Raw genomic sequence first — 24,228 nt, forward strand, 5'->3', positions numbered from 1 at the left:
GCGTTGAATTTGGTCATTATTACGCCTAGGTCAAAGACGAAACGGACTGGTTTAAGTTTGATGATAGTCGTGTCACGAAGTGTTCTGGCGATGCATTGAATTTATTGGAGCCTCTGGAGACACCCTACATTTTGTATTATGAGAGAGAGGACATTGTTAGATCAAGATCTTCAGATGATGTGGTGCTGCAGGTTTTTCCGGGTTTTCCTGCAGCTGAAAAAGCAAATGCGCCACTGGAATCAATGAAGTCGCCCCAGAGCGCCAATTAATTTGTATTGTTGTTTTTATTTTATTTTTATCGTTGTTTTAATAACATTTTTTTGAAATGGAAAAAAAATTGAGAGGACTTCTATACAGGTTTCGCCAGTTCCGAAATATACTAACCCTTAACAAATTGAAAATATTATACCAGGCATTTGTAGAATCTCTTCTACAATACGGTATAATTGGTTGGGGTGGTATATGCACTTGATTCACTAGAATAAATACAGAAGTGTATTTTGAAAATTATATAACAAAAACTCTCGTTATCCAACAGAACAGTTCTATGGGCGATTGAAAATTTTAGATTTGAGGCAACTAAAAGCAAATAAGCAAATAAAACAATTGGTCAGAGATGCTTCACCTATATTGGAGCTAAACTTCTAGACCATTTTCCTGTCTCAGTTAAAACTTTTAGTAATATTGGTCTGATGAAAAAACGCATTAAAAAAATGAATTTTTGAACAAAGTAGACAATTTGTCAAAAATATGGTAGATCCAGGAAATTGATTCATTTCTTTAGTTATAATTTCCTCCTATAAGCTTATTAGATAATTCAAAAATTAATTATTTACGCAATAACATGCTGTAAACTGATAAGGTAGAAAAATCATGATTCTCATGAGAGGAAACAAAGAAAAATATTTCAATAGGGAAGCCCAAGCGGGGATTTCGGGATTTACTAAAGCGCGGCAGATTAATAATATACAGGAGGATACCTTGTACCCGGTTAAGTACCTCCACCAAATATGAGCCCCATATATAAGGCCGCCTGTGAGGGATAAAGGATCAGATTAGTAAAAAAAAATTGATCATCAGAAATTCTCGAGCGCGTCAGATTAAGGTAGGGTGATTTAATTACCTGCTAAAAAGTGTGTATTCCAGTAATCTTACAAATTGAGAGTGACGTAAAGAAAGGGGAGGGCAGCAAAGTTGTAAAAAAAATAACGTTATTTCGACATTCTCGAGCGTAGCTAATTTTTTTTATTTGAAGGAAATAATTCAAGGATAACAAAACATATATAATCTGACGATTTCCGCAAGCCGAAATAACAAAAATTCGTCGATAAAGTTTAATGCGTGCAGCTGTGTGATACCTATATTTCCCTCTCCGAGTTTCTATTCCTCTATTCTCTATTCACTTTTTCTCTATCTATTACTCTCTCACTCCGTCCCCACTCTGAATTCTGTTGCCATGACGCCATCACAGCTGGTAACAGAGACTCGTTCGTGATGAAGATGATGATTAACTAATCAATTTATTGATGGATGTAGCCGTTACTACGTGGTAGGAAATCATAATGAAGAAAAAAGAAATTTAACTTTCTATGGTTTTTTACCACCTTTATTTGTAACTAACGTTACTGCAGTTTCGTCCTATAAGGACATTTTCAAACTTATATATTGTATAAGGACATTTTCAAACTTAAATATTGTATAAGTTTGAAAATGTCCGCTTATTGTAACGTTAGTTACAAATAAAAGTGGCAAAAAACATAGAAAGTTTCATTTCTCTTTTCTTCAATAATTAATCAATTGATTATAAAAAATTAAATTTTTTTGAGAATTTTTTTGTTATGAATACAAATATTCTACTTGAAACACATTAACTTATTTATTTGCATGTTATTTCCTGAGCTTTTCAATTAATTAAGTTCAATGAATTAAAAAAAAATGAAAAAAAATATTGTTTTTGTCAGATTAAGAGAATCCCTCTAGGTAATCGTCAGATTATGAGACAGCACGTCTAAAACATATAGATGAACCATATATATTTTATTCTGACGCGCTTGAGTATTTCAAAATGGCGAATTTTTTTTGCACATCATAATAATGGCCGCGAGTTTGCGTCAGATCGAAATCGTCAGATTACTGAATGAGAGCTTTTTTTTGAGCTTTTTTTTTGTTGCACTTAACACCCCTTCAGAAAATCTGACGCGCTCGATTACATTTTTTTTAAGCTTTGCGACCTAATATGTCTCGATGACGCTCGAGTAAATCCCCATTTTGCATCGTGGGCTCCCCTGCTATTTGTTTCCACAGACAGGTTCCATGTGAACCTGAGTGGCAATCGTTTTTATTTGTTGACTATATATGTGTTATTGATGACTTGTTTACTTCATGGTAATTCATGATCACTTGAATGAAATGAATTCATTTCATTTAAATGTTGACTATATATAAATGTACTTAGGATACCTTCATGCTTTTTAATAATTAATGTAATAATTCCAAGAAGATTTGTCAAATGAATATTATTATTATTATAACGTTCTGCATCCGGGTCAAACCGTCACAGTAGAGTCCCATTGTGTATACCGACAAAATGTACCGAAAATTGCATCAGCAGCAGCCGACACTCACTGGTCAATAGAAAAGGTACGATCCTGACCGTCTGCACGTTTCACAAATTATCGTCCAAAAATTGAACTATTTGAGCGTCGAAGTTCTGTTTTAGCCACCGTATTCCCCAGAACTATTGCCAATCGACTACAATCTTTTTAAGCATTTCGATAACTTTCTCACTGGTAGAACCTTCGCCAATCAGAACCAGGCAACTACATCGAATCCCGAAACAATATTTTTGCTGACGAAATTAATCGACTTTTGATTCATATGATGTTTGTTTCAATTGCGATATTACAGTTCAAAGTAGACTCATAAAAATTACCAAAACTGTTGAAACAACCTAATATATATAGAAACTGCACCAAAAGCTGTAACTGTCAGTAATTTATGATGTAGCTATTAATTAATTCGACAGAAAAAATATACTCTTGTCAATTGCTCAAAGTGTGTTAAAGCCGACGATTAGTCATTCTGGCAGGAAGGAACTTTTCGAAAGAGCTTCGGGATCATTTGATTACTGTATATATTATCGGTCTTTTGCCAAATTTAGTTAGCACGAAATATCAGATGAGTAAATATTGAATTAAAAGCGTTTCAATATGTATTTTGAGCAGTTTTTTCGAGTTTAAAATTCGTTATGAGTAGAGGTTCTTGAAAAACTCGAAATAACATTCCAACACCTCTGCCTACGTGTTATCTACTACATACTAGATAGCACGTGCTATTTACACATACTTTCTTGGCTGATATCACGGCTGACATTGAATTATACCAGACTTTCATTTCGAAATATTAATGTATGATCTTGATTTGTTTGACTTACTGTCGTATCCTGGAAAGGGAAGACCAGTAGATAGTTCTCTGGAAGTACAATGATTCTTGAGGCCCGCACACATTCCCGTGATGGGAGCCCCTGTTTCGGTTTGCCACCAATGATTGATTATCGGCACGTTGAATATTCTCTCTGTCCAACTTTTGGTGGTGAGGTCGAGGTTTTCACCAGCTAAAAATATTTGCCTCAAACTGGCGAGGTCGTACTCTATTCCATATTTTCCTTCGGGGTCTGCTTGTCTTAAGACTCGCATGGCGGTGGGGATGGTGAAGATCGAGTTCACCTTGTAGTCGCTTATTATTCTGCAAGAGAGGGAAAATTTTACTATGTTACAGAAACAACAATAGTAATAGCTCGTTATCCATGATGATAGTTTAACAATTTAAACACTGTAAATTTTATTTAATATGCGTTTCGTTATATGGTAGCTTCATCAGTTGGTCTAGTGCATCAAACCATTCTGAAATATCTTAAATAAAATCAGGTTATTGAAAAACCTAATCATGATCAATGACCAAACCGGCTTCACCGTTTTAGCAGAAGTTGACCGTTTTCAGCTTGATTAAAGGTTTCCATATGTTGCGTATCTCTACGCTAGCTTGGCTGAATGCGTCGTTAGACCATTCCCGATTTCCTGGTTCTCCTCGCTGTGTTTTTCTCTTGTGCTCGTCAATGGAGAGAGGGAAGAGGGCATTGGTGAAAGAATTTTAATGTGATTTCATTTTACGTTTTATTGCTTAATACAATTGTTATTTTCAGCTATTCACTTCATTTTCAATTTGATTGTTCCTTCATATATTTAAAATCATCGGTACCAGCGACTTATTCCGAGGATATGAGAAGATTATGGTCAAGCTTACCAAGGAAGAAACTCATCACAGTTCCTTGTGCAGAGCGAGATTCATCAACATCATTCCCAAAGGTTTTCTGCTAAAATCGCCAGTACCAGGAGAAAAAGCCAAACTCATATTGGACCGCACAAGCCGAGCACTAATAAAATCGCAAATTAACTACCAGCGTTGGAAGAGATCAATTCTGATGCAGGATGCCACAGAAGGATTCGAAGAAAGCAGAAGAGAGACTTTGGAGGAGGATCATGAACCAATCTTTGCCAAGATTGAAAGCACGTACTTGGAGATCCGCCAAGATATAGATAATACCCACAACCGGAAATGGATAAAGTTAGCGAGGAAACAATGCCCAAGTGAAGAAAGAGAACAGGGCAACTACGAAACCGCTAACGTCATCAACATAAGTTCCCGTCAGCTCATGAATCAGAGGAATCCTTGTTAAGGAAAGGTCTAAACTTCGCCTTTGCGCCAACATCTGTGCCCACTTTGAAGATAATTACTGCAGTGGAATCAACCAGTTCCCTTATTGGTCAGACCGAGGTAGAAGAATTCAGATGGAAAATCAGAAAATAGCTGGATCGAGAACCAGTTTCAACATCTTACATCAGTGATAGAGAACGATAAGCTATGAACGGCCTACGAAGAGATAGCACCTACCTGCAGATAAGGGAATCGCTACTAGTACCAGACTTTGGAAAACATCAAGTCTATTTTTCGATAAAGGAGAGATAATCGCTAACACAGTACCACAGTAAACGCCCTCACTTGTATGGACCATCCAAAATTCAAAAGACGGATGTTCTGCTCAAACCGATCAGTTCCAGAAATTCAGTTATTCAAAACTTGTCCAGATTTTCACTTCCAATTATACAACCATCTTCATCTTTTGTGAAAAATTCAAGGCATTTTGTATTAGGCCCATATGATTTTTGATTTACCTTAAACTTCAGAAGACATGCGTACAAATTTCACAGCAGTCAGACTACTAGTTTTTGGAATAGAACATTTTGAGTGAAGCAACTTCTGTTAGGAATTGTGAGCAGAGAGATTGGAAGAATCCAACCTCATACACACATAAATAAAAATATTCTCGGACAGTCAATCGGCGTTGGAAGCTCTTGGCTCCTACCGAGCAATGTTTGGCGATACTGGCCTGGGAGGCAATGAGGCTGCTGACTCCCTTGCAAAGGAGGGTGCTGCATGCAGCTTCATCGGACCAGAACCTGTCATTGGCATCGCTTTAGGCTTTGCCAAACAAAGATTGAACACCTATATGGCAAGAAGATTTATGGACTTCTGGCAGAATCTTCCAGGATTGGCTCACTCCAAAGCGTTTATTCACCCTTCGAAGCTTGATACCAAACAGTTAATGGACTACAGTAGGGATGAACTACGATGTCTAACAGAGATACGTATTATTATGTACTAAGAAAATTATTATTTTTAATTGAAATTCTAACTATGCCTACAACTTTTCTGACATGGATTTGAAGAGGAGAAGTATAATATTTGGATATGGGACAAAAAATAAACGATAACCTTGAGAAAAAAACATTTGAAAATCTAAAGGATCTCGTCAATTTGTTTGGTTGAGATTTACCTTGGCTTTCACCTAAATTGAAGTATTGAAACTGATACCGCATAATACCGAACTTGAGCATGATTTGATTAAAGATTTGAACAAATACAAACTTGGCAAGTAAATATCAATAATCACCGGTAGTACGAACTGGGATCTGGAGTAGTTGTCGGCTTTCCCTCGTAAACTATAGTGGTGATTCCGTAACACAAAGGCCCATAACACATGAAAGAATGGCCGACTACCCAGCCGAAGTCGCTCGTAGCCCACCAGGTGTCCTCAGGGCCAACTCCGTATAACGTTTTAAGGGCATACACCAGCATCGGTAAATGACCTCCGATCGGTCGTGTGATTCCTTTCGGTTCGCCTGAAATAAAAAACAAACCAAGTTATTGTAGCCTAGCTCACAAACACTGCTTCTACATTCCAGAACTGCAATACTTTTCGCAACGCGTAATCGAAAGATGAACTGTATCAGTTCCTAACTATAACTACGCCTATTTATACGTGAAAGGGTGAATTTTTGCTAAAGGTACACCAATAAAATAAATCGGTCTAATTCGGTTGAAGTGTAAACTCTGCATATAAATTAGGATTGTATTGGACATTCTTAACTTGAATATACTCTGGGTCATAGAAGATTAGAATCAGATCTTACCACTAATTCACAAAATAATCATTGGTAGCAATTATTCTCGGAACTTTTTGAACTTATAATTTTGAATGTGAATCTGAAGAGAACAAGTAATACAGAAATCTTCAAAGTACCCTTTCATCCCTAGCCAGAGTTTTTTGTATGAAGAAATCCTTAATCAGGATAGCATGCTACACGGTAGGACCCTCGTCTTCCCTTGCTCGTACAAGTCTGTCGAAGACTTTTGAGGGTTGCTCATAGGGGTGCGACTGGTTGACGGAGGAAACAAATCTATTCAGTTGTTAAGTGGCTCTGCTGGTTATATGTTCATACTGATATATAACTAGTAGATATAATAGCTGTGTGAAACAGTATAGTATTTACGGTTATATGTATGTATATATTTTGTTTGTTCTAACTCTAGCATCATCACATGCAAGTATCTTGAATATTTCCGTGATGTTTTCAATGTTTACTGTTTATTATTCATGTAACAATGTTTTCTTTATGAATTATTTCCTTGAATGAACATTATTATTATTATCATACCAACTATGGCCAGAATGAGTCTATAGGTAGAATTTTGAGACTTGCAAACACATACAATGTAGATTTAGAACTTTCGAAATTTTTTATGGAGTCATTTAAAAAGACTGAAAAGATTGTAATGTATAATTGTCTCTACATCAAGCTTATAGTTATATATTATTGTTATAGTACATACGAGGACTGACTTTATTGATTATTTCATAAAAATAGGCAATGCAGTGAATGAATAAATAAATATTGTATAGTTCATCTCATGATAGCACTTATTGGTTGGAGAAAAGCGCTTCAAAAAAAGTGTTGCACTTCTGGTGTGTGGAAGCACTGTTTTTTAAAATCGCATGCACACATATTGATCAATATATCTTTAACAACAATAACACCAAGTAATTTTTCTGTTTTTTAATACATATGATAATAAAATTGATGAAACTCAAAGTTATCGTCGAATCCTGTTCAATTTTCCCAGGTTTTAAAACGAAGGTGACCTTAATTAGTTTCCATGTTTAAGGGCCAAAATTGCTCTGAGGATAATAAACAGTTTTTGAATGTAATTCAGCAACGACATCTTCGTATTTTGTTCATTTATTTTGTATCCTTCAGAGTAGTCCCCCTCAGATATAATAAATACACTTGTGCTAGCATTTTTTCCAATCCCCAAAGCAGTTCTGATATGCATATTTCGGTATGTCATTGAGCTCTCTCAACAATACAGGAAAAAGTCTCAGGGAGGCAAATCTGGTGAATGTAGTGACTGAGGCATAGTTACGGCGTTGTTTTTGGCCGAAAAATTACGAACAAGCAATGACTAGTGAGCAGGCGCATTATCGTGATGCGAAAGCAATGAATTGTGTTTCCTCAAAACCGTACGATCATGTGGCAAATACTACTGATGCACTACGTCACGGTAATGAAAGAAAAAAAAATGAACAAAACCTTGACATTTGGTCGAACTTTGGACTTTGCTTTCGATGTCGTAATCATATACACATGATTTATCACCAGTTATGATCCTTTCAAGCAAATCTGAATGGCCGTTGACTTCAAGGAAAACAGTCAGCAACACCCTGACGCTCGATCGAACTTGGCATGTTTATTTTGGTCCTGGCTATTGTGGGCTCTTCTAGTGGGACGATTGAACTTTGCTTTAAATGTTATAATCATATACACATAATTTGTCACCAGTTATGACCCTTTTAGGTAAATCTGGAACGCCGTTGACGTCAAGGAAAAGGGTGAGCAAAACCCTGACATTCGATCAAACTTGGCATGTTTATTTTGGTCGTGGCTATTCTGGGCTCTTCCATTGGGATGATTGGACTTTGCTTTCGATGTCATAATCATATACACATGATTTGTCACCAGTTATGATCCTTTCAAGCAAATCTGAATCGCCGTTGACGTCAAGGAAAACAGTCAGCAACACCCTGACATTCGATCAAACTTGGCGTGTTTATTTTGGTCCTGGCTATTGTGGGCTCTTCTAGTGGGACGATTGGACTTTGCTTTCGATGTCATAACCATATACACATGATTTGTCACCAGTTATGACCCTTTTAGGTAAATCTGGAACGCCGTCGACGTCAAGGAAAAGAGTGAGCAAAACCCTGACATTCGATCGAACTTGGCATGTTTATTTTGGTCGTGGCTATTCTGGGCTCTTCTAGTGGGACGATTGGACTTTGCTTTCGATGTCATAATCATATACACATGATTTGTCACCAGTTATGATCCTTTCAAGCAAATCTGAATGGCCGTTGACGTCAAGGAAATCAGTGAGCAACACCCTGACATTCGATCGAACTTGGCATGTTTATTTTGGTCGCGGCTATTCTGGGCTCTTCCGTTGCGACTATTGGACTTTGGTTTCGATGTCATAACCATATACACATGATTTGTCACCAGTTATGACCCTTTTAGGTAAATCTGGATCGTCGTTGACGTCAAGGAAAACAGTGAGCAACACCCTGACATTCGATCGAACTTGGCGTGTTTATTTTGGTCTTGGCTATTCTGGGATCTTCTAGTGGGACGATTGGACTTTGCTTTCGATGTCATAACCATATACACATGATTTGTCACCAGTTATGACCCTTTTAGGTAAATCTGGAACGCCGTTGACGTTAAGGAAAAGAGTGAGCAAAACCCTGACATTCGATCGAACTTGGCATGTTTATTTTGGTCGTGGCTATTCTGGGCTCTTCTAGTGGGACGATTGGACTTTGCTTTCGATGTCATAATCATATACACATGATTTGTCACCAATTATGATCCTTTCAAGCAAATCTGAATGGCCGTTGACGTCAAGGAAATCAGTGAGCAACACCCTGACATTCGATCGAACTTGGCATGTTTATTTTGGTCGCGGCTATTCTGGGCTCTTCCGTTGCGACTATTGGACTTTGGTTTCGATGTCATAACCATATACACATGATTTGTCACCAGTTATGACCCTTTTAGGTAAATCTGGATCGTCGTTGACGTCAAGGAAAACAGTAAGCAACACCCTGACATTCGATCGAACTTGGCGTGTTTATTTTGGTCTTGGCTATTCTGGGATCTTCTAGTGGGACGATTGGACTTTGCTTTCGATGTCATAACCATATACACATGATTTGTCACCAGTTATGACCCTTTTAGGTAAATCTGGAACGCCGTTGACGTTAAGGAAAAGAGTGAGCAAAACCCTGACATTCGATCGAACTTGGCATGTTTATTTTGGTCGTGGCTATTCTGGGCTCTTCTAGTGGGACGATTGGACTTTGCTTTCGATGTCATAATCATATACACATGATTTGTCACCAATTATGATCCTTTCAAGCAAATCTGAATGGCCGTTGACGTCAAGGAAAACAGTGAGCAACACCCTGACATTCGATCGAACTTGGCGTGTTTATTTTGGTCCTGGCTATTCTGGGCTTTTCTAGTGGAACGATTGGACTTTGCTTTCGATGTCATAACCATATACACATGATTTGTCACCAGTTATGACCCTTTTAGGTAAATCTGGAACGCCGTTGACGTCAAGGAAAAGAGTGAGCAAAACCCTGACATTCGATCGAACTTGACATGTTTATTTTGGTCGTGGCTATTCTGGGCTCTTCTAGTGGGACGATTGGACTTTGATTCCGATGTCATAATCATATACACATGATTTGTCACCATTTATGATCCTTTCAAGCAAATCTGAATGGCCGTTGACGTCAAGGAAAACAGTGAGGAACACCCTGACATTCGATCAAACTTGGCATGTTTATTTTGGTCTTGGCTATTCTGGGCTCTTCCGTTGCGACTATTGGACTTTGGTTTCGATGTCATAACCATATACACATGATTTGTCACCAGTTATGACCCTTTTAGGTAAATCTGGAACGCCGTTGACGTTAAGGAAAAGAGTGAGCAAAACCCTAACATTCGATCGAACTTGGCATGTTTATTTTGGTCGTGGCTATTCTGGGCTCTTCTAGTAGGACGATTGGACTTTGCTTTCGATGTCATAACCATATCCACATGATTTGCCACTAATTATGACCCTTTTAAGCAAATCTGGATCGCCGTTGACGTCAAGGAAAACAGTGAGCAACACCCTGATATTCGATCGAACTTGGTGTGTTTATTTTGGTCTTGGCTTTTCTGGGCTCTTCTAGTGGGACGATTGGACTTTGCTTTAGATTTTATAACCTTATACACATGATTTGTCACCAGTTATGACCCTTTTAGGTAAATCTGAAACGCCGTTGACGTCAAGGAAAAGAGTGAGCAAAACCCTGACATTCGATCGAACTTGGCATGTTTATTTTGGTCGTGGCTATTCTGGGCTCTTCTAGTGGGACGATTGGACTTTGCTTTCGATGTCATAATCATATACACATGATTTGTCACCAATTATGATCCTTTCAAGCAAATCTGAATGGCCGTTGACGTCAAGGAAAACAGTGAGCAAAACCCTGACATTCGATCGAACTTGGCGTGTTTATTTTGGTCTTGGCTATTCTGGGCTCTTCCGTTGCGACTATTGGAGTTTGGTTTCGATGTCATAACCATATACCCGTCATTCGTCACCAGTTATGACCCTTGTAAGCAAATCTGAATCGCCGTTAACTTCGAAGAAAATAGGGAGCAAAACCCTGACATTTGATTCAACTTGACGTGTTTATTATGATCTTGGCTATTCTGGACCCTTCCATTTTGACGATTGGACTTCAATTTCCATCTCTTTACCATATACCCGTGATTCGCCACCAGTTATGACCCTTTTAAGCAAATCTGAAACGCCGTTGACGTCAAGCAAAACCCTGACATTTGATCAAACTTGGCGTGTTTATTTTGGTGTTGACTCTTCTGGTCTCTTCCATTGGGACGATTGGACTTTGGTTTCCATGTCTTAACCATATACCCCTGAGTAGTCACCAGTTATGACCCTTGTAAGCAAATCTGGATCGCCGTTGACATCAAAGAAAACAGGGAGCAAAACTCCAACATTTGATCGAGCATTACGTGTTTATTATGATTTTGGATATTCTGGGCCCTTCCATTCGGACGATTCGACTTTGGTTTCCATGTCTTTACCATATACCCGTGATTCGCCACCAGTTATGACCCTTTCAAGCAAATCTGAAACGCCGTTGACGTCAAGCAAAACCCTGACATTTGATCAAACTTGGCGTGTTTATTTTGGTGTTGACTCTTCTGGTCTCTTCCATTGGGACGATTGGACTTTGGTTTCCATGTCTTAACCATATACCCATGAGTAGTCACCAGTTATGACCCTTGTAAGCAAATCTGGATCGCTGTTGACATCAAAGAAAACAGGGGGCAAAACCCTAACATTTGATCGAACTTGACGTGTTTATTATAATCTTGGCTATTCTGGGCCTTTCCATTGGGACGATTCGACTTTGGTTTCCATGTCTTTATCATATACCAGTGATTCGTCACCAGTTATGACCCTTTCAAGCAAATCTGAAATGCCTTTGACGTCAAGCAAAACCCTGACATTTGATCGAACTTGGCGTGTTTATTTTGGTCTTACTATTTTGGGCTCTTCCATTGGGACGATTGGACTTTGGTTTCCATGTCTCAACCATATACCCATGATTATTCACCACTTATGACCTTTGTAGGAAAATCTGGATTGCCGTTGACATCAAAGAAAACAGGGAGCAAAACCCTGACATTTGATCCAACTTGACGTGTTTATTACGATCTTGGCTATTCTGGGCCCTTCCATTGGGATGTTTGGACTTTGGTTTCCATGTCTTCACCATATACCCGTGATTCGTCACCAGTTATGACCCTTTCAAGCAAATCTGAAATGCCGTTGATGTCAAGCAAAACCCTGATATTTGATCAAACTTGGCGTGTTTATTTTGGTCACCAGTTATGACCCTTGTAAGCAAATCTGGATCGCCGTTGACATCAAAGAAAACAGGGAGCAAAACTCTAACATTTGATCGAACATGACGTGTTTACTATGATTTTGGATATTCTGGGCCCTTCCATTGGGACGATTCAACTTTGGTTTCCATGTCTTACCATACACCCGTGATTCGTCACCAGTTAGGATCCTTTTAAGCAAATCTATATCGCCGTTGACGTCAATCAACGATTTCATAATTAATTTTTTCACTTTCTCATCATTTTCATCGGTTGTTTATGGACTGGGGTGTCCAGGGCGGGTGTCATCATTCACATCTCTTCGATCTTCAATGAAAAACTTGTACCACTTTTAAACATTTTTCTGGCTCAAAGTACAATCACCGTATGCCACCGTCAATATTTCAAGTGTTTTTGAGCACTTAGTTGCGGTTTTTACACAAAATTTGATGCGATTTCTTTGATCCATTTTTTTTGATAGCTGAAAATCGCAGAACACGCAAAACACTTGTAACTTTCATGCCTCTCACCAACAAGCCACACATGTCAAACAGCTGAAACTGTGAACGTATGTTCGAGGCGAGTGTACCAACATAAACAGATAAAAAAATCGCCAATCGAATGTACGTAGCCATTATTTCTTGAGCATGCCTCATATTGCTAGCTTTAATGCAGAAGTTATTCCAGGAAAAGACTAATCTGGTTTTGGCGAGCCACTCCTCCATTATCGTTCACTTTCTCCCACTTTACAGCGACTAGTTCATAAGCACCTGAATTCAATTAACGTTTTTGTCCCGCAAAATACTCATTTAATACCCCATTACATCTCTCCACTGTACAGGGAGCTCAATGAAGGAGCAAATTAATGATAAATTACCTGTAGTTCCCGATGTATATATTATGTACAGAGGATCATTAGCATCGACTGGAACACAAGGGGCACTTTCCACGTTTTTTATCGACTCCTCCCAATCCATATCTCTCACCGGGTCAAGTTCGGCGATTTCGATGCCTTTTCTTTGGAAAATAATGCATTTCGATGGTTTGTGGCTTGATAGGGCGATGGCTTCGTTAAGCTCGTGTATGTAACTGCGAAAAAAACACTGTAGAGAATATTACCAAAAATTATAATATTTTTTAAATAACTTCAGAGATAAAAACAAACTAATCAAAAACTTATCAAATGAGCAGTAAAGCCGATGAAAATTCATCCTTAACTGTAATAACAATTAGGTACTACTAGCCTGCCCGAATAAGGAAAATTCATCTTGCCATAAAATTCATGAAAGCTATACAGGGTGTAACATAAGTACGTTGAAATATTCGAGCGACATATTCCTGAGACAATACTAAGAAAAAAAGTCTATATGAACTTGGGCCGAAAATGCTTCGTTTCGGAGATATGGTGTGTTGAAATTGAATTATTTTGTTCGCTTTTTGAAAATAACTCTTGCAAAAAATAAAAGTAATTTGCACGAAATTCGGTATCCGACGTTTTTTTGATGTGCGAAATTATAATTTTGTATTGAAGATTAATACGAAATTATGATTCCCCACGTCGAAAAAACCCCGGGTACCGACTTTCGTGTAAATTACTTATTTTTTGCAAGAGTTATTTTCAAAAAGCAAACAAAAAATTCAACGTTTGTTTGAAGGTGGTTGACAATGTTTCGTGGTGTATTTCACCAAATAAAATAAAAATTGAAATATTAATAGAAGCTGAAAATCAAAAATTATCATTAACAAAAAATGAAAAATAAAAATTGAAAGATTGCAAACCAAGTTATGTCCCTACGTTTCGATTGTTAGTATCCACATTCGACTGACTAGTTATCACCCGAAGACGATTGTGGATACTAACAATCGAAACGTCGTGACATAACTTGGTTTGGAATCTTTTGATTTTCATTTTTATTTTAAATTTTTTTTTTAATGATAATTTTCAATTTTCAGCTTTTATTAATATTTCGATTTTATTTTTTTTGGTTGTTGTTTGGTTTTATTTTATTTCTTTGTAATTTGTTCAAATAACATCGTTATTTTCGGTTGATCTTTTCTAATATTTTTTATATTAGACAATGGAAGTCCGAACTGATGAAAAAAAATTCAATTTCAACACCCCGTATCTCTGAAACGAAGCATTTTCGGACACAAGTTCATATAGACTTTTTCCTTAAAATTGTTTCAGGAATACGTAACTTGAATATTTTAACGTATTTATGTCACATAAATATATCTATTTCAAAAATAAATAATTTGATGAATGTGAAACACTTTTGGATTTCACCTGGTTATAATCAGAAATCCTGATAACTTCATTATTAATAATTATCTGAAGGTTACTTTTTGAGACTGCCTGATTGGATTTGTTACCGAATACCAAGGCTATAGATTTTTTCGCATTTAACATTTGGGAATGCTGACTAGCAACTTGAGCAATGTTGTCCAGGTCAACATTAACAGCCACTGCTGCGTCATTCATGCCGTCTATGGAAAACATGTGGTAAAGTTGAAAATCATCAACGAAAATGTGAATTTTACAATGACTAACAAACTTTTCAAACTGGCTGGTGTATATTGAGTACAGAAGCGGCCCTAAAACAGAATCCTGTGGTACACCAGATAACGCATTTCTAGCAACAGATACTTTATCTCCCAATTTCACGCTTTGCCATCGATCTTTGAGGTAAGAGTATGAGATGGAGCGAATCTTTACAAATACCACTTGATTTTAGAATAGTTCGTAGTGTATTACGTCGAACAGTATCAAAGGCTTTGCTAAAGTCAAGCATAATTAAGGCTGGACTTTCTGAATTATCAATTGCCCGAAATAAGTCATTAGTAACATGAAGAAGTGCAGTGATCGAACTATGCCTTGCTCTAAAACCTGATTGGATTTGCGGCAGAATGCGATCATCATCAATCATTTGGTTGAATTGTTCAGCTATAATTTTTTTCAATAGCTTTGATGTACCCGATAATATACTAATAGGTCTCAAGTCCAAAAGATCTTGGAGGTCGTTAGTTTTCTGAATTGGGGTCATACGCGCATGTTTCCGGGACTCAGTAAATTTTGATGATAATATTATGCAGTTAAAAATGTGAACTAGATATGGTAGAATATATGGACAGCAAATTTTTATAAAAGCTATACTAGTTCTGAATTCAAATGGCCCTGGGCAGATGACTCAATTGGATTCCAAATGATGAAGGAGCAGATGCTTCATCAATATTTTTTCGACTTTGGCATGTATAAATATAATAGAAATTGTTCCCAAGTGAATCGCAGTTTTTAGCAACGGGCTAGAAGTACCAATATTGTGAATTTGAAGGAGATGCTTCAAACAGAATAGCATTCACTGATCAATCCATAATATCTATAATAATGAATAAACTTCTGATACAGTGGAACACGGTGTGTTCAACTGAAAATTTATTTGGACTAATCCGTTGGTGTATTCTTCTTCATATAAAAAACTACAAATTCTCTGAATTCCAGTTTCCTGATTGACCTATCCTCTATGTTTGGGGGATACCTAATGGCTATCCTTCATTTATTGGTATTATATCTTTGTTTGCTAAATATGACCAGTCTATGGGCAGAAAAATGTAATACTGCTGTTTTTTGTTGAGGACAGTGATAACTGTAAAGTGTTAGTACTTTTTCTAAACACGTCTGATTCTAAATCCTTATCGGTTCTTCTTATAACTGGAACAAATGATAGCCTTCGTTATTTTCAATTTCATACGTGAATACTTTGAGACAAGACACAACATCCTCTACCTCACTCCTATTTGTGACCAAAATGGTAGATGAATCATCCACATATCGGACCCAAGTTCATGAAAGGTAATGTTGTATTTATCCCCTGGAAAAAAGTAGCGCCGGCTGACGCTGGCTTCTTCGTTCAACTGTGACGGTCACGATCAGCCCTGCATCTCTCTCTCTCTCTCTCTCTCTCTCTCTCTCTCTCACTCTTTCTCGATCTTTCTAGATTGATTCACCGGTTTCCAAAGACTTCCAGTTGGTATATACCACTACGTAGGGAGAGCAGTATAGTTCGGAAAGTGCAGTGCGACGTTTGTACATAAGTATGAAGTTCAGTTACAGTTTTGTGTTGTATTGACAGCGCCGTAGAGAAATAAAGTTGAGTTTGATTATACAGTGTGGTCAATTATTGTCGAACCCACGGGGAAAACGTGACAGTAATTTAACTTCTCTGTTGCTTGAATTTCAAATTTGCTCGTAAACAGATTAGTCATGAAAGAAGAGATGAAATTGTTTCGGATGAGCTAGAAAATCATGAACCAACAACTTACTTCACAACTCTGCTAGGTTCTATTCCACAACTAGCGGCTATTATTACTTTGGGTTCTGCGTGCTGGATTCTTGTGCATAACTCACTAGCTGCGAAGCCTGGAACAAAATAATACATTAAATTGATTTCGGAAACAAGTCGGTGAAGCGGGGATTGTCTGAAAAGAAAATAAGTCACTCCTAAATGCAACGGAAAATTGTCACTTGTTATATTATAGGATGAAATTTGTCCTTTTTCTTGTCTCCAGGGGCGATAACAATCGACAAAGATTCGAAAACGATCGCTTAGAGAAAAGAAAGTTGTGAAGTATTTATTTTTTATCAGAACATAAGAAACTTTATCCTACGACTTTGTTGCAATAAGTTATATAAAGAGTTTTGTGAAGCTTAAAAACCCCCCTGCGGAATACACGGGAAGTCACTATCTGTGTTTTCCAGACTTTCCATTATTTCAAATTTCATTTTTGATAAGGAGTCCAAACTTTGCGTCAGAGCATACAGCTCTAAATTTTCAAGCGAAAGTTCTGGAATGTCAGTTATTGAAGCATTATGAAGTGAACTAGTGGATTTTAAAAACGATCAATTTCATTTCTCTAGAGGGGAGATTTTTACACAAAAAACTCACTGAAATCTTTGCATCTTATCCTAATGGAAATTTGAAAGATATACGAGGGTGATATGGAAAGTTTCCGACCTAAACATGAAGCTAGTGAATTCCGTTGTTCAGCTGTTGACAGTTACTCACCAAAGTTTCGGGCGCACTGTTATAACAGTTGTTTGAGTGAGTTGATGAGAGTGTTTTTGTGAAAATTGATAACATCGAGTAACGAAATGTCATTAATTTGTTGTTTTTAAAAGGTAATACGCCTACGAAAATCAAATATGTGTTAGGTTATGTGTATGGGGACGCTGCACCATCATTTACCACAGTGAAATTTTGGACACCTGGATTTAAACGTGACCGTAAGAACCGACGAAAACATCATCTAATTTCACCAAATGGTGCTAGATCACCGCCGAATTGAAGTGAGAGAGATAGCAGAGGTTATGAACATGTCAAAAAAACGTAGTTGTCACATATTGAATCAACATTTAGGCATGAGAAAGCTCTCCGCGCATTGGATGCCGCGTTTGCTCACGTTAGACCAAAAACGTGTTCGAATGAACATTTCAAATGCTCTGTTGGTGCAGTCTATGCGCAATAATTCCGATGGCGCCGATTGATTTCAATCAATTATCTTCAAAAAGAAAAAACCCATTACAGGAGCATGCTACGCATCATTACTTGACGTGCAGAACATATTTACAGAAATAGAATATCCTCTTTCCACATAACAACGTACCGTCTCACACCTCTGCGGTTGTCATGGCGAAAAACCACGAACTACGGTTTGAATTGCTTGACCATCCGCCTTACTCACCAGATCTAGTCCCAAGCGACTTTTTTTGTTCCCTCATCTGAGAATTGCGCTCAGAGGACAATTATTTTGCAGAGAAAAACGTCGCTTGTGTGTAGAGTTGAAAGGAGCCCGTTGAAAAATGAAAAAAAATTGAAAAAATGTCTTGTATGTCGTTCGTATGGGGCGACAGCTGATTAACGGAAAAACAGATTTTAACGAGATTTTTAAACAGATCTTAGCTGGGTCGAAAACTTTTCGGACTACCCTCGTAAAGAATATTTTTTTAAACAAGAAAATATTTTTAAAAAATCAAAAAAAGAAATTTACAGGCTTACTCCTGTACCAAGATGACAAAAAGCATTAGCAGGAAGAGTCATTGCCACAACTGAGTTGAAATAATAATAATAATAATTTATTTAGCCACGGAGGTACAATATGTCCATTTGGTATGTCACAGGTACTATTTATACTAAACATATACATTCAAAATATAGCAAGTAAGTAAGATATAAAGTTTAAAATCTCAATGAGAGTTTGTTAGTATACTAAACGAAATAAAATAAAACTCAGCTGAAGTTGCCATCCAGATACTCTTGTACATTATAAAAACATTTTTCAATAAAAAATTCCTTAGTACTTTTATAAAAAATATTGTCTGATTTGGAGTTTTTTAAAAAGTTGGGTAGTTTATTATAAAACGTAATAGCGCTATACTGGGGAGAGTTTTTAAATTTAGATGTGGTGTGGGCTGGTATCCTCAATAAGCTTCCATACCGCGTGGGATGATGCATTGGTTGCAAAAGTGGACAGATTTTTTCTCGCAAAATTAACGCATTTGAACAGATAAATTGATGGTGCCGATAATAGTTGCATTCTGACAAATATCGGTTTACAGCTATCTCTATATTCCACATTGAAAATCAATCTTACAATACGTTTTTGTGCTACAAATATCCTATTAATATCTCTACCAGAACCCCAAGACATTATATTGAGTGAAATATGGGAATAAGCCATAGCGAAATAGATTGCCAATAGACCTTGTTGGTCAACACAGTTTTTCATTTGCTTGATCGCAAAATATGCTTTATTTAGTTTTTTACAAACACTATCAATGTGTTGATCCCAACTTAATGTTTCATCCAAAATTGTTCCTAAAAATTTAACTTCGTTTGCAATTACGATTAGCAAAGGTTTAAGTGTTTTATACACAAATATACAGAAAGGTCACAGATAATTCCAAAAAGTCCAAAATGAATTCGAAGATGTTGAAGGTGTGTCTTGAGATCTAAAGAGTAATAGATTTCTGATTTTTTTCTGTTCTGGCGGAATAGTCACGGTATGCTAAAGGTTGAAAAAATGAAATTCTGGTTTCCCTTGAAAACATCTCAGTAGTTACTCTAAATCGTTTTTCAATAGTATCACTGAAGAACCAAGTGGTAGTGAAAATCTTCGATGAAAAATTTTGGTAGTAAATCAGATATAGCATAAATTTCACAAGCAGGTTCACGAGTCCAATGAAACCCTGCAAGAGTTTAGAGCTGACAGAGCTAACTCTTCAGTGTTTCCTAGCTCCACCTTTCAAACGAATTGAAATTTATTTTTCCAAAATCAATTGGTAAGCCTCTTTTCAAATTGGATAGTCCAGAATATTTGTAGGAATATGATGTTCATCATTCCAGAAGTAGCATTTAGAGATTAGTCTATACTAGACCTCATACCAGGAATAATTGAGTAACTTCTCGCATTATACTACCACAGCAGATAGGTGGCCACCTAAAAATAACCAAAAAAAAAGAGTAGATTCAGATGTCAGAGTTCAAGTAGAAAATTCGAGCTCAGGATGTGGGGTTTACTCCAGACAACTAAGCATAAGGATTGAGTGGGGAATGGGCAAAAACACCAGCGTGGTTCAAACAGAACTGGCTGGTATTTCAATCGCCACAAAAGAAATAACCAGAAAAGGAATTTCTGGAAGAAACATAACAATCTGCACTGATAGAAGACAAGCCCTATCAGCCTTGAACAGACAACGTGTTACCTCAGAGATAGAACTAGAGTGCCACCAAGATTAAGCCAAAGCTTCAGTAGATAATAACATTATCCTGAGGTGGGCGACCCGGGAAGCTGGTTCCGAAGAAATATCTGGCGATGACCAGGAAAAAGTAGGATTTTTGACTGGCCACTGTCAACTAAGGAAACACCTCAATATTATGGGGCTAGTGAATAGAAAGATGAAACTGTCAGGCATATCTTATGCAAGTGTTCGGGGCTATAGTCGATAGGAGAGTGTGTGTTCGAAGAGTCGTGTCCTAGACCTGCCGATATAAAGGAGATGTCTCCTAGTGACTTACCCATTTTCCTAGAAAGGACAGGATGGAGGATGACTCTATAGATACAGATGAGCGTAGTTTCTAATCAACAGATTTCAGACGATGTCACACAACCGAGAAATAATTTCTCTTCGGTTTAAGATCGACTAGACGATCGGTGTGCTTACAAATTAGGTTTCATAAATATGAGGTTTAATCCTGAAATCGTGTTTAGGAATGGGATGAAAAAACGCTCAAAAAAGCAAAACTTCAACATAACTCTGGTATTTGAAGATATATGAGATTAGTTCCAAACTGTAGAAAGTATCCAAGGCATTTAAAAAAATTCCTATGTCACAGACCATTGTCTAGAGAAATCGTAATGAAAAAATTGATCAAAGTGGAAGCATTCAATATAGTTAGCTTTTTATCATCTCTTAATGACCAATCAATATGTATTGTCATCTATGAGCATTAGAGATAAAATGACGCAGCTTTGACTTTATATATATATTTATAGAATTTCATCCATCACTGATTATTATTTCTTACCTCCAAATACCACTGAGTGTACAGCTCCCAATCTAGCTACTGCTAACATGGCCATGATCGTTTCTGGAATGAGTGGCATATATATCACAACTCTATCTCCTCTACTAACTCCAAGTCTTGCCAAGAGACCGGCCAGTTTCGGGACCTACAACAAATATTCAAAAGAATGACATTGAACGCCCTGTTTATCTTTATCATTCAAGAATTTAGTCTTCAGTTGACTCGTAAGAGAAGTGGAGTATTCGTAAGCGCAGTAGTAATCGCTGCTACTCACTCAGGCTTGTCTTTTGAAAACAACTGGGTCCAGCAATGCATTTGTGGCTCAGCATGCCACTACTGATGAGAATTATCGAGGGTTGAAACAGCTTTATCTGGTGCATCTAAGGATCAAGAATGCGTTGTTTTTGGCTTCAATTCCAAACAATCCAGAGATGGCATTGGTTGTATAGAGATGCAAATTGACAGCGGGGTGCCTCTAACCATTTTATTCTTCACTCAAATTGTAAAAAACAATGAGAAACGCCGACTCGTTTTATTTTATGTCTGCATGATTGATATTTCATTGAAGGCACCATTTCGAAAGAGGTGAAATTAATTACACAAATAGTGGTACTGAATATATCGAAAGAGGCACAACAAATGACGATAATTTACTACTGTATCATTCATAGACTCTCCCTGGTGTGGGAGTACAGTTGAACCGTTGAAAACCAGAGTCCAAACGCAACGCCTTCATGATTTAACACCAGATGATCTCATTAGTGGTGCTAGGCCATACCACACATGCGTTGGTGGAACAAACCTGAGAACAGATGACAACATCTCCCCTTATGAAGACGCCATCTATTGGACTAGGTGCCTTGCAGTGAAAGACAGAGGACAAATATTTTCGGCGGTCGATGTAGATGCTCGGCTTTGCAACTGACCGCCCCGGGAGCCTCTTTCACCTTTGGAATCCGAGGATTGAGTTTTCTTTTGTTTGAAGGTACTTGACAATGTTTCGTGGTGCATTTCATCAGTTCGGACTTCCATTGTCTGATATGATATAAATTGATTTCAAATCCCTGAAAGAATCTATGAAAAATTAAAAAGATTACCTGAAAAATAAAAATAATATTTAGCAAAAAAACTGAAATTACAATGAAATGAAATACAAGCAACAACCAAAAAAATAAACTATTAATAAGAGACGAAAATCAAGAAAATATTAACAAGAAATGAAAATTGAAAATTAAAAGATTCCAAACCAAGTTACTTCACACGTTTCAATTGGAATTATTCCTCCGAGATCTGACTATTTATCGGTCATTCGAGTTCTTTCACCTATCCCCTCTTCCTTCTCTCCACTTCATCGGTTTTAGCGGCATATGACCGTTTGGCTGGAGTTGGTCGTGTTCCGCTTGATTAGAGGTGTCCATATGTTGCGTATCTCTACTCTAGCTTGGCTAAATGCATTGTTGGACAACATATATGCGGCTTCTTTGAATTTTCTCCTAAACCATTGTTCTTCCTTGTGGATGATTTCAGCTTGAGCCAACTTGATGTTATGTTGATGAGTCCAAACATGCTCTGCTATTCCTGATTTGCTGGTTTCTCCTTGCTGTGTGTGTTTCATATGCTCGGCAATGTGAACTTTCAATGGCCTCTTAGTTTCACCGATGTATGATTCTCCGCACTCGCAGGGTATCCGTTAAATGCAATTCTTGGAATCGCAGTCCGCGTTTGGTGGCCTGGTTTTTGTGAGGCTGCTACGGATAGTGTTTCCGGATCTGGAGCAGGTTCTGATGTTATACTTGGATCCAATCCTCCTTATCCTTTCTGACAATCCTCTGATATAGGGAAGTACAACTACTGGTTGTGGCGGCTTCTCTTCCTTGTAGAGCTCTTGCTGTCATCTAGCTAAAGCCTGTTCCACAATCACTTTGGATTAACCATTTCGTTGAAGGTCATTTTTGATGATGCCTAGTCCCTTTTCAAGACCTTCCTTTGTATTACAGAGCCCGAAAGCACGGTTCAGTAGAGTCTCGATGATTCTTCTCTTAGTCGATTGATGGTGGTTGGATTCCTAGTTAAGATACTGTCCTGTGAGAGTGTGATTTCGATACACAGATGTTTCCCATTTCGTTTCGGTCCTCTACACTGGCAATTCGTTGTGGACTTCCTTCTCCATTGTGAAATTGATGGAAATACGTTGTTGATGTGCTTCAAGAAGGTGTCTAGTTCTGCACTCTCATGGTTCCATATTATGAAGGTGTCGTCTACGAATCTCAACCAGTCTTGGGGTTCTTCAATGGCCAGAGTTTAAAAATACTCCGTATATATATTGGCTATAACCTGTGAAAGTGGCGATCCCAGCATCCTAGTAATTCCATGATTACTTGTATCGGTAAATTTGTTCTATCTTCCAGGTCGCCGTCTTCGGATAGCTTCCTCTGTATGATTTGAAGTGAAGTAACTTAGTTTGGAATTTTTTCTTTTCATTTCTTGTTAATAATTTTTAATTTGCATCTCGTGTTAATTGTTCATTTTTTTGATTTTTTGGTTGTTGCTTGTATTTTATTTCATTGTAGTTTCAGTTTTTTTGCTTGATATAACTGTTATCTTTTCAACTAATCTCTTTTAGATTTTTTTACAGATTCTTTCAGGTATTTCAAATCAATATTATATGGTATTAGACAGTGGAAGTCCAAACTAATGGAATGCATTGAGTTCTCTGTCGATCACATAGATGGCGTCTTATATTACTCAAAATAGTGATTACCTTTTCGTACAATTCGTAATACGTGACTTTCCTAACGACTCCAAGGAGAGGTGAATCATAAATTAAGGCGACTTTGGATCCTTTTCCAGCTTCGATATGTCGATCTATGGCATTATAACAAGCGTTCAGCTCACCACCAACAAACCTGAAATTAGGGAAATTTTAAATTATCGCTGACTTATGATTTCTGCCTTTTGATAAATTACGAGGCATACGAAGTTGAAGACTACAACTAAAGAACAAAATATTGGGTTGTGTCATGTGTTTTGTTTTTTTTTCTTTTTTTCAAGCGATTTTTGGCCATCACAAACGGTGCGTTTGTGATGGGTCTAGAAAACTTATTGACATTCACCATCTCAATGATGAATTTAATCAAATGGTGAATAGAATTGACTGGGACGTATCTGTATCAAAGTATCATTTTTATAACGATAACATCGGAAATAATTCATAAATG

At 37.4% G+C, this 24,228-nt stretch overlaps 1 protein-coding gene across 3 annotated transcripts in view; it reads right to left on the reverse strand.

The window, feature by feature from the left end:
• The window catches only part of LOC111506001 (acyl-CoA synthetase short-chain family member 3, mitochondrial), a 62,959-nt gene that overhangs the window by 19,992 nt on the left and 18,739 nt on the right, over positions 1–24,228 (reverse strand). For all 3 annotated transcript variants that reach the window (XM_074176886.1, XM_074176884.1, XM_074176885.1), the window contains exons 3-8: positions 23,772–23,916; positions 21,011–21,155; positions 16,749–16,845; positions 13,306–13,517; positions 6,011–6,239; positions 3,434–3,744 (exon numbers count right to left, since the gene is read on the reverse strand). In XM_074176886.1, coding sequence (XP_074032987.1) covers positions 3,434–3,744; positions 6,011–6,239; positions 13,306–13,517; positions 16,749–16,845; positions 21,011–21,155; positions 23,772–23,916 — 1,139 coding nt within the window. The remainder of the gene's footprint in view (positions 1–3,433; positions 3,745–6,010; positions 6,240–13,305; positions 13,518–16,748; positions 16,846–21,010; positions 21,156–23,771; positions 23,917–24,228) is intronic.

This window comes from Leptinotarsa decemlineata, unplaced genomic scaffold (assembly GCF_025532065.1).
Source record: "Leptinotarsa decemlineata unplaced genomic scaffold, Ldec_3_MD MMD2_tig00002082_RagTag_RagTag, whole genome shotgun sequence".
NCBI classification, from domain to species: domain Eukaryota; kingdom Metazoa; phylum Arthropoda; class Insecta; order Coleoptera; family Chrysomelidae; genus Leptinotarsa; species Leptinotarsa decemlineata.